This window comes from Pseudomicrostroma glucosiphilum, assembly GCF_003144135.1.
Source record: "Pseudomicrostroma glucosiphilum strain MCA 4718 unplaced genomic scaffold BCV69scaffold_12, whole genome shotgun sequence".
NCBI lineage: Eukaryota > Fungi > Basidiomycota > Exobasidiomycetes > Microstromatales > Microstromataceae > Microstroma > Microstroma glucosiphilum.
This window is the reverse complement of record NW_020289924.1, coordinates 449,445-459,435: the sequence shown is the minus strand read 5'-3', so window position 1 is coordinate 459,435 and position 9,991 is coordinate 449,445. Positions and strand designations below refer to the sequence as shown.

Genomic DNA, 9,991 nt, shown 5'->3' with positions numbered 1-9,991 from the left:
TAAGATACGCGTGGCTGACCGTTTTACTCTTCCCTCCGATGTGACAGCCCTTTGCAATCATGTCGTCGAAGGATACCATCATCAGGACACCTGAGGGCATGCGCACTATTGCATCCCAAAGGGATGTTGATTTTGTCTACGATGCCCACAACCACATTGTGCAAGAGTCTCTGATACGGGGAATATGCTCCAAGCATACGCAAATCCACTACCATCCCTACCGTCGGGGACATGGCAGGCTTGCTGTGCCCGTCCCAAACGAACACCTACATGTTGGGATCGTCCGATGGACCGGTCTCGGCACCCAGCACATCAGGTCAATGGCAACATCGCTTCACTATTGGCTTCACTATGAGCGCTGCTGAAGCCTTTCATCGTCTGGCTCACTCCGCCTTTGGCATCAATCTGTCAAACCTCATGAACAGAGAACGTCAGAGATCATGGCTCCCAACATCAACCGGCTTTGTCCAGAAATGTGAAGCGAGAGACGTCCCCTTACAAGCCATCCAAGAAGCGCCTGCATAGACTACTGCTTTCGCTTGATAACATCTAGCGCTTTCCTATCATTGTCTCGGACATGCCCAACTTGTTCAATCGAGAGTAAGACAGACACACTACATTGTAGGACAGGATGCATGGATTCTGCGAAGTGGTCGCGCAATGGGAATCATGGGGATCCGTCGATTGCAACCGCAGACCTTGACGAAATGCAGCGCAAAATCCAAGACTACGTTGCACGCCTCAACGCCATCCGTACGGTAGACCGTGATCCTCTTCGCACAGTCGTGACACCGGTCTTGGTGTCCGACAGAGCCCGAGTGCGAACAATGAGGACGTGCTGGGCGATTCGGATCTCCGGAACGAGGCAAGGGCGAAGGGCGGTGCACCACTGGCATCCGGTGGTCGACGCTCTGAGAGAGCTAGACATCTATAATAATCACAAGCGCAACGGCATTCCTGCCAGCTTCAAGAATGCCTCCGAGCAAGCCCAGACGGCCTTGTTGGCCGGACTCATCGACACCGATGGGTGGGCGAACGACAACGGCACATCGTTCGGTTTCGCCCAATCTGTGCGCCATGAGCAGATCCTAGATCACGCTCGTGAGCTCGCGGGAGGTTTAGGAATCAAAGCGGGGGAACGTCGTCTTGTTCGGGTGCCGAATCCGGCCAATCCAGAGGAGCTCGTAGAAAGCCTCAATTTTCAGCTGCACGGCCCAAACCTCGCGAAGCTGCAGCGTTACTTGGCGCTGGAGCGCAAGAGGCTTCGCCCAAGCTGGGTTGATGCCGAACTACGTAGCATTGGGGTCGAGCAGCTGACTCGTGCTCCAAGAGGTCGTCAGATTCGGGTCAGGGGCCGCGAGAGCAGCCGTGTCCAGCTGGCGGCGGGTTATGGTGTGACAGAGCCGCGAGAGGAGAGAGAGTAGCACACCCTCTGTATTAAGCGAGACACATAGTCTCATACACAGATATGTTGGCGGTCGGCCCCATCCACCTAGATATATAGAATGTACCAGCAGCCAACGATCAGCCCTCCATACTTTCCCAAAACACGATTGGATTCTTCAGTCGAAGTTCAGCAGCCAATGATACAGAACCAGTCTTGAAAGCCTTCTCGTGATCGTTCCCAGCGTGATTGAGCTGTAGCATTGCGCATGAATATCGGGTCGGACAAGTATACATGATCAGGCGCCGTCGCTTGAGGCTCGCGGAAAATACATGCTTCGACGTCCACCGCTATGCAAGCCCGAGCAGTCTGGCCTTGAGATTCAGTGCCAATCGCTTCGACATGTCCCTGTTCAATGCCAAATTGCCCGCCTGCACCCAAAGGCCAGGGTGTCCCGATTCCCTCCACACCGTGTTCAGCTCTCCCTCTTCATCCAATCCCCACACAGGCTTAATCTTTTCTCCCTCTGCACCAAAGATGGCAACAGCCGACGTTTTCATATTCTGATAGCCCGTCGCAAGCACCACCAAGTCTGCCTTGATCTCCTGACCGTCAGCAAAGACGATTCCGTCTTCTGTGAAGTGGTCGACAGCCTGGCCTTGCTTCATCTTGATGCGACCGTCGATGATAAAGTCCTCTGCGGCCGTTCCAAGGTAATAGCCGCCGCCTCTCTTGAAGTAACTCATGAGGAACCTGACGAAATTTGAGGTTGAGGGAGGTTAAACGTGAAGTAATGGACGAAGAATGAGGTGTCAGTATCGGTCCTGAGCGCGTCGCACCACGCGCACGCGTCCCGCAGCGCGTAAATCACACTCACCCGGCATCATCGACTCCCATTCCGCACTTGAAGCCGGCCTTGGTGAGTCCATCGAGCGTCTTTCGATCAAAGTCTGCAATCTTCTTCGCTACGACGATCTGGCTCGGAATGTGAAGAGGGTTGGGCATACTGTTGAAGATCAGGTCTGCGTCTTCCGTCTTTGGTCCCGGATCGGAGAAGAGACCCTTCATGAGGATGCCAGTGACACTGTCTGTGCTCATGAAGTAGGTCTCGGAGCGCTGCACCTGCGTCACATCCCAGCCGTGCTCTACGAGATTGACGGAGAGGTCCTGGCCGGAATTGTTGGAGCCGACGACGATGGCCTTGGAGCCCTTGTAGAGGTCACCAGAGGTGTACTGAGAAGAGTGGACGACGGGGCCTTGGAACTTCTCCTCTCCCTTGAAGGTGGGCCTGTTCATCTGTCCGCTGTGGCCAGTAGCCAAGACACAGTGCTTGGGGTGGATTGTCCTCTCCTTGCCATCGCCTCGGCGGACCTTGAGCGTCCATGTACGAGAAGCCTCGTCATACTTGGTAGAGGTGAGCTCAGAGGACATCCAGCAGTTGAGCTCCATGACTTCCGAGTACATCTCCATCCAATTGGCCAGCTTGTCCTTGGGAGTGTACACGGGCCAGTGAGGTGGGAAGGGCAAGCCGGGGAAGTGGTCATACTGCACAGGGTCGTGGAGCACAAGGGATGCGTATCGCTTTCGCCAATTGTCTCCGACACGCTCATTCTTGTCGATGATGACAGTAGGGACATCCAAGAGGCCAAGCCTGTACGCCAGCATCAGTCCAGCTTGACCGGCGCCAATGATCACAACTTGTGGCTCCTCGTCGAGGAACTCCTTCTTCCGCTCACGTCGCTGGGCCCAATTGAGACCTCCTCGGTGCTCGCCATGCTCTACACCTTGAGGACGCTTGTCCAGCTCCTTGGGCTCGTAGCCTTTGAGTGTCTCGAGGCCGAGGAAAAGCGCATGCAGCTGTTAAGTCGCAATGGATGGGCAGTTCAGTTATCACATTTGTAGCTGCTGCTGCTCACAATCGCTCTCTTTGTACTCACCTTCCACTCCCCGTTGCTCTCTTCTGCCAATCGCAGCACTCCCCTTCCACTCCCCACCTTGGTCTCGAACCTGATGAAAGCCATGACCCAAGGAATGTCAGGGAATGCGTCCGGCAGGAGAGCGGCGCTTCCAGGCTCGAGGGTGATGTTCTTGATTGTATGATCCCGCGAAAGCTTAATCTCGTCTTTAAAGAAGCTCGCAATGGCCTGTGGGCCCTGCTTGGCTCGGTGATCCCACTGGAGAGCAAGGAACTCCTTGTACCACCCATCGTGTCGGAAGAGGGCAGCTACCTGATTGGCATCGCCGCTGGAGAAGGCAGTGTTGAGCTGGGTGACGGCGGCCTGAGCAATCTGGTCGGCTTTGCCCTCATCTTCGGGCTCAGTGAGAGGGTCTACATCGAGTGTGCCTGTCGAGACGGGCGCCTCTTCCTTTGTAGCGTGGGTGGCGTGGTGAGGCTGATGAGCAACAGCTGCAGAGGGTGCCATGGTGGAAAGTACAGAGTGTAGCTATGGACACGTAGCGTGAGGAAGCACACGTACCCGATCACTTCAGTCCTCCTTCTTATACGATCGTCTTGCCACTCTCGGCGTCATGCCACCCTCCACTGGCGCCCTGTTCCCCAGGTCTCCCAGTCAAGTCGGGTCAGCTGAATTCAGTCGCCAAGGCACTCAACCAGACTCCGCCCGCTTCCCCACATTCGCATTTCGCACGGTCCCTCCACGAGCAGAGGCCGAGCAGCCAGAGTGCGGGGGGAGGAACGGCAAGGCACTGCAACTGGCACAAGGGACCGGACGCGTGTGACCCTCGCTTGCTACTCTATCCAACGCCGATAGCCAACAGCCTCGTCGGCGGATTAACCGCTGCTCGATACCAGGACGGCAATACATCAGAAGAGTGGAAAAGTTGCCGACCCCTTCGGCCTTAGTGTCGGGGTAGCTGTAAAGGCCGGGAATGAGCTTGCCGACTCGCCGGACCATACGCCAAAGTGCAACAGTGCCTCCTACTCTTCACGTTCGACCCCACACCAGATAGGGGGACAGTCGCAGAGGATGCAAGGAGACGACGGCGTTTGAGCTCGAGCGTGCCCTTTGCTCCGGTGTGCGGCCAGCCATTCGGAGCTCATTCTACAACATCTTCCTAAAGCCGTCGCTGGAATGCGTAACACTGAGAGGACACTCATACTGCTCTTATTGCCAGGAGACGAGATGCGGTGATGTCTCTATCGGTCGACTGGTATGTCATAGACTACAGTGTACCACGTTTGGTTGCGCACGCGCAGCTGCTTCACAAGGCATTCGAGGGGGCACCCTCGACGCATACATCGCCACTCAGTTCACCACGATAGCGCTTTCATAGCCATCAATCAGTGGCATTCTGGGTCGGCGTTCCTGTGTACTGATCCAGCTATGGGGAAAACCCGTGCCAATGATTGAGCACGAGCCTCTCCCACTGCGCCGACATCGCACTTGCTACAGACCGCACGTGTAGATGCGAGAGGTTCTTTGCAACTGAGAAGTGTATCCTATCTCAACGCTCTGTTCGCGCTCAAAGAGTATGGGCCAAGGATGACGTGCACTACGAGGAATGTGCTGTAGGCAGGTGTGGCCTTGCTACTTGTTGAGCCAAGTCAAGGCGTGTGTGTGGGCGTAGGCGTGGGCGTGGGCGTCTGGCTGTGGGACAGACCGTCATTCCGTCCGTCGGATGCGCCACGCGACAGTGTCCCGCGGCCCGCTCCGTCATTGTCTCCACTGTTTTCGCGCCCGTCAGTCGCCCCTCTTGGCTGCCGGATCTGTCACCCCCCCATCATCCATCCCTCATCTTCCCGTACAGACCCCTTCCTCTATCCCTCACCCCACTGCACTGCAACGCCATACCGACTCGTCTTATATAGAAAGCACTCACGCCCGTCAGAAACCCCTCTGCAACGTCGTCCCTCATCAGCAAATTTGCCCCATCAAAGACACGCGCCCCAGCTCAGACCAGCAACGAATTTAGAGACTCCTCTACCTCCTCTTCTTACCTCCCCTAGTCCTCTCGATTCTACAGCGCCCATCTCGACTGTAGGCTTGTGAAACCTTCTGTCGACCAATACGGCAATGTTCAAAAAGGGATCTGCATCCTCCACTGGTACATCGTCATCCAAGGTGTCAAAGAAGGATTTGAAGATGCAGGCAAAGGATAAGAGTAGTGGTAGGCCGGGCAACCTGGACACGGCACAGGAGCATACGTTGGACAAGTTCCGATCGCAGGTGAGTGGATCAGTGGAGTCTAGCTTGAGACTACAAGGGATTGAGGCGAGGCAGAGTCTCGGGATTCAGAGAACGGGGAGCTTGTTGCGATAAGGGGGCATCATGGTGTGGAGGCGCCGTAAGAAATCTCTGGACGCAAAGTCTTGGGGTGGAGTGTCAAATCAAGATCATACGCACCGCAAGATGTTGCTCGAATTAGAGACGCTCGCAAGATATTCGGCAAATACGAAAGTCCAAGCCTACATCTTGAGCTGTCTCCGAAAGAGAAGAGATGCTGCAGAAGAAGCGTACCTCCCCCGGGCATTAGTGGAGCCGTTAGACTGACCTACAAACTCCTTTGTACCCAGATTGAGGAGAAGGGCATCTATATTCCGGAGCGACATGATGATGCTTGCTGTGAGTAGATCGCGACACAGGCCGGATTGCTCAGCCAGGAGGCCGCACAGCAGATTGCCTGAACCGCCTGGTCCCCTCTCCCCCCTTGCATCCGCGGTTACTGCCATCAGTGTGCCGGTTCCTGCGAGCGCGCAAATGGGATTTGACTGCCACTATGGCGATGTTCGAAGAGTCGGAGAAGTGGCGAAAGGACTTCAAGGTGGATGAGCTGTATCACAACTTTGAGTACCCAGAGAAGGAGGCGGTCAATGAGGTGTACCCACAATACTATCACAAGCAGGACAAGGTGAGGGATAGCGAGACCGCAGACGTTCCAGGCTGCAGCATTGCATACTCACTCGTTCTCCTTTCACCATCATTCGTTCAGGATGGCCGCCCGATTTACATCGAGCAGCTGGGCAAGCTAGATCTCAAGAAGCTGTACGAAGTGTGAGCGGTCTCGGAGCTTGGAGACTCTCCGTCCTGGCGTGCAGAAGCTGACCGCGAAGTCTTTCCTCCTTGCCCTTCTTTCCGCTCACAGGACCACGGCCGAACGTCAGATTCAGAAGCTCGTAGTGGAGTACGAGAAGTTCCAAAGAGAGCGTCTGCCCGTCTGCAGCGCCGAGCGGGGCGAGCGTATCGAGACCTCTTGCACCATTATGGACCTCAAGGGCGTTGGTCTGGGCCAGTTCTGGAAGGTGTCTGGCTACGTTCAGCAGGCCTCGAACATTGGCCAACATTACTACCCTGAGACTATGGGTCGGTTCTTTGTGATCAACGCACCTTACCTCTTCACCACAGTCTGGCACGTCATCAAGGGCTGGCTCGACCCAGTGACGGTGGAGAAGATCCAAATCTTGGGAAGCGGCGCTGACAAGACTCTGCTAGAGTACATCCCAGCAGAGAACCTGCCGACAACGCTGGGTGGCAAGTGCCAATGCCACGAGCGAGGCGGATGCTCGCTTTCGGACGCTGGACCGTGGAACACACCGGAGGGGCAGGAGATCATTGAGCAGGTGCGGGCAGAGGAGCATCAGAAGGCAGAGGAGCACGCAAAGGGCGCCTCGAATGGAGCATGAGTAGTCGCGTGCAGCGGATCACTATCAGACGGCCGAAGGGTGTGGGGTTAGTGGCTCGGCGACGATATGCGAGCTCTATTGTAGATTCATAACTCTTTCTCATCGTGTCTCCTTGCTCATCAAGACTTGCGTTGCGTCAAAGTCGGCTGTGACTTCAGGGATGTGGCATGCAGAGGCTGAGTAGAGCGGGAGATGCTGAGCCTTAAATCCGAAGGGGCTGCTGCTTCTCGCGAGTTCCGTGCGCCCGCCCGTCCGGAAAGGGGTCGAGGCCGGACATTGGTGTTCCGGTGAGCTGACCCTGCTCATGTCACTCGACGACCTACTTCCACGTCTACACTCATATCACTTTCTTCAGATCTCTCGCTGATACATTCTTGTTTACACTCATCCGTCATAGGGAAGCGGACAGACATCCACTCCGCGCGGTAGGATCGCCCCGCCATGGACCAAGACGACCACCCTCCTGCGCCTCCGGCTGCAGGTGGCGCCGAGTCCAGCACTAACGCCGATGAGGTCCCCACTACTGCTCCTCAGGACAGTGAGCCAACAGCAACTCAGCAATCCACACCACAGCACGACGAGAGTGGTCCGTCCTCTGGTACCCAGACACAGGCCGATGAGCCAGCTTCACCTACCACACGATCTCGTCTGGGTCAGGCTATGACTGCCTTGCTGCAGTCCTTTGCCAGCTTGCCACCTGGAGCAGGGAGCAACACTCCGAATGCTTCGGCAACACCAGCAGAAGCTTCTGCCTCCGCTCCTGGCGCAGCAGAGTCAGGTAACAATGCCTCACCTCACACCAATCAGGCGGGAACGAGTGGCACCTCGCCACTCTTCAGTCCCTCGAGTGGCCTGAGACTTCTAGTCTTTACTCCACCCGCAGATCCAGCAGATGCTCCTCGAGTATTTGCTGAGATGCTTCGCTCTGCAGGACAGGATACAGCGACTTTGCACCACCGCCTTCAGCAACACCAAGAGGAGAATGCTACACCCAGTTTCCACCCTGTAGCTGGACCTCCACCGATGGGACATGCTTTTATCGAGCAACCTGAGCCTGGAGCGGCAGCTGGAGCCTCCGAGGGAGGCGAGCCTTCAGGACCTCGAGAGATGCCAGCTCCTCCCAATCTCTACTATAGACTACCATTCTATGCCCTCGATGGTGAGCAAGCTCTGTTGGCTCTCCCCACTCAATTCCTGCCTAGGCAGATGTCATCGCCCACGCGTGCCACGGTCATGGCGCCAGGCACTCCAGTTTACCTACCCAGGTCCTCTGCAAATCTACCCTTCCCGGTGCTACTGGATTGGAACGGCATGGCTTGGCCTATCCTCAATATTCAGAATCCACCACCAGGAACGCCAGAGACTTACCTCAATGACCCCCGCCATCCGCACTTTATTGCTGGCCCTCCCTTCATGGTTGCTTGGCAGCCCTTTACCATTAGGGGAACACAGACGGCAGAGGAGCAGCCCAGTCCGGAAAAGGCCAAGGCGTTTGTCGACACTCTCGAGACGGCAGATGCTGAGCTGCGAGAGAGGATGGCGAGACTGAGCATCGGAGACATTGGCGTCTTTGGCGGTGCAGGTGGGGCAGGGGGTCCGAATAGCAGTGAAGAGGGCGAGCTGGGCTGTCCGGTCTGTCTAGATCCATATGATGAGACTTCAGATCGACCAGAGTGGATTGGAGGGGAAGCTGCTAGAGAGAACCAGGTCGTGGTGATTCCCTGTCCGGGTTTCCACAGTATGCATCGCAAGTGCCTGGTGGAGTGGCTCAGCAGCCAGGCGCCCTCGAAGTGGAGTTGTCCGATGTGTAGGACATCGATCACGCCCAGTGATGTGGTCAAGGGTGCTCGAAGGGCCGGACAACAGGCACGACAGCCTCAACAGCAACAGCAACAGCAGCAGCAAGCGGCAACGCCTACACAAGCCAATCTCGCCAAGGAGATCGAAGCTCGAGCCCACTCCTTGCGTGAGGAGATTCATCGACGAGAGCGACAGCGGGGCTTCACCTGTGACTATCAGGCTTGCTTCCCAGACTATGAGCTACCCTCTGCGACGGATGAGTGTGCGCTGGATCGACATATGATCAAGCTGCAACCCTGTGGACATGAGCTTCATCTGGATTGCCTCACCACTTCGCTGCGTATCAAGGACGATCTTCGCTTGGAGGGAGGTGTCAAGGACGAGGATGAAGATGAGGAAGACGAAGAGGAGGAAAAGGGAGAGGGAGGAGAAGCTCGAGGGGGAGCAAGTGCGATCAAGACGGTGGGCAAATGGGTGGAGTGTCCAGTGGACCGACGTGAAGTCTGGGCTCAGATTCCCGTACCGAGGAGACGCAAGAGACAGCCAGCGGCAGACGATGAGCTAGCAGCAGCTGGAGCTGGCTCTGGCGATACTGCTGCTGCTGCTGCTGCTGCCGCTGAGAGCGAAGACCTCAGTCGCGGACAGGTCCATCGTCTCTCCCTTTCGCCAGGGGAGATGCCCAATGCGAAGCGACAGGTACGCGAAGGACCGTCCAGCCGTCGTCCATCCGGAGAGGCAGAAAGAGCAGACGAATCGGCAGAGGAGGAGGCGGTGACCTTGAAGCAGGAAGTGAAAGTTGCTGGTGGAGAGCACTTGGAGGATTGACTTGGTGAAGCTACAGCATGATTATACCCCTACACGCCACGACAAGACGCACGCGATCACATCCAGTTTATAGCACCCCCTCCCTCCTTGAGAAGTTCTCATCTATACATCCTTGGGCTAGCTACTAGCTGCTAAGGATTCCTAATCGATACAAGTTTCTACACACTATGTGAGGTGAGGTGAATGTAGGATGTGTGTGGTACACTAGGGAATGAATGACGTCTTGCCGCCCCTCGGCTGGCTGCCCTCTCTCTGTTGCTGCAAGCCACGGCAATTTGCCCATGAAAGTGTTGGACCCCCACTGCCCCGCTCTGCCGAGGCCGAGGATTGCAGGAAGGCGC

At 56.2% G+C, this 9,991-nt stretch overlaps 4 protein-coding genes across 4 annotated transcripts; 3 read left to right on the top strand and 1 right to left on the bottom strand.

Moving 5' to 3' along the window:
* The first annotated feature begins 461 nt into the window (after nucleotides 1-461).
* Nucleotides 462-1,618, top strand: BCV69DRAFT_49928 (hypothetical protein). The gene has a single exon (XM_025495333.1). It carries the CDS (start codon nucleotides 636-638, stop codon nucleotides 1,422-1,424), a length of 789 nt encoding a protein of 262 aa, XP_025346452.1. The 5' UTR covers nucleotides 462-635; the 3' UTR covers nucleotides 1,425-1,618.
* Nucleotides 1,546-3,962, bottom strand: BCV69DRAFT_272654 (pyridine nucleotide-disulfide oxidoreductase family protein). The gene is made up of 3 exons (XM_025490981.1): nucleotides 3,322-3,962; nucleotides 2,262-3,241; nucleotides 1,546-2,137 (listed from the first exon to the last, which is right to left on the bottom strand). The coding sequence occupies exons 1-3, from the start codon at nucleotides 3,805-3,807 to the stop codon at nucleotides 1,735-1,737; spliced, it is 1,869 nt and encodes a 622-aa protein (XP_025346451.1). The 5' UTR covers nucleotides 3,808-3,962; the 3' UTR covers nucleotides 1,546-1,734.
* A 1,201-nt stretch (nucleotides 3,963-5,163) lies between these two features.
* On the top strand, nucleotides 5,164-7,073 carry BCV69DRAFT_284438 (hypothetical protein). The gene is made up of 5 exons (XM_025493040.1): nucleotides 5,164-5,571; nucleotides 5,919-5,967; nucleotides 6,078-6,253; nucleotides 6,335-6,396; nucleotides 6,488-7,073. The coding sequence occupies exons 1-5, from the start codon at nucleotides 5,419-5,421 to the stop codon at nucleotides 7,023-7,025; spliced, it is 978 nt and encodes a 325-aa protein (XP_025346450.1). The 5' UTR covers nucleotides 5,164-5,418; the 3' UTR covers nucleotides 7,026-7,073.
* Nucleotides 7,074-7,330: 257 nt separating this feature from the next.
* On the top strand, nucleotides 7,331-9,883 carry BCV69DRAFT_284437 (hypothetical protein). The gene has a single exon (XM_025493039.1). The coding sequence runs from the start codon at nucleotides 7,467-7,469 to the stop codon at nucleotides 9,648-9,650; it is 2,184 nt and encodes a 727-aa protein (XP_025346449.1). The 5' UTR covers nucleotides 7,331-7,466; the 3' UTR covers nucleotides 9,651-9,883.
* The last annotated feature ends 108 nt before the right edge of the window (nucleotides 9,884-9,991 follow it).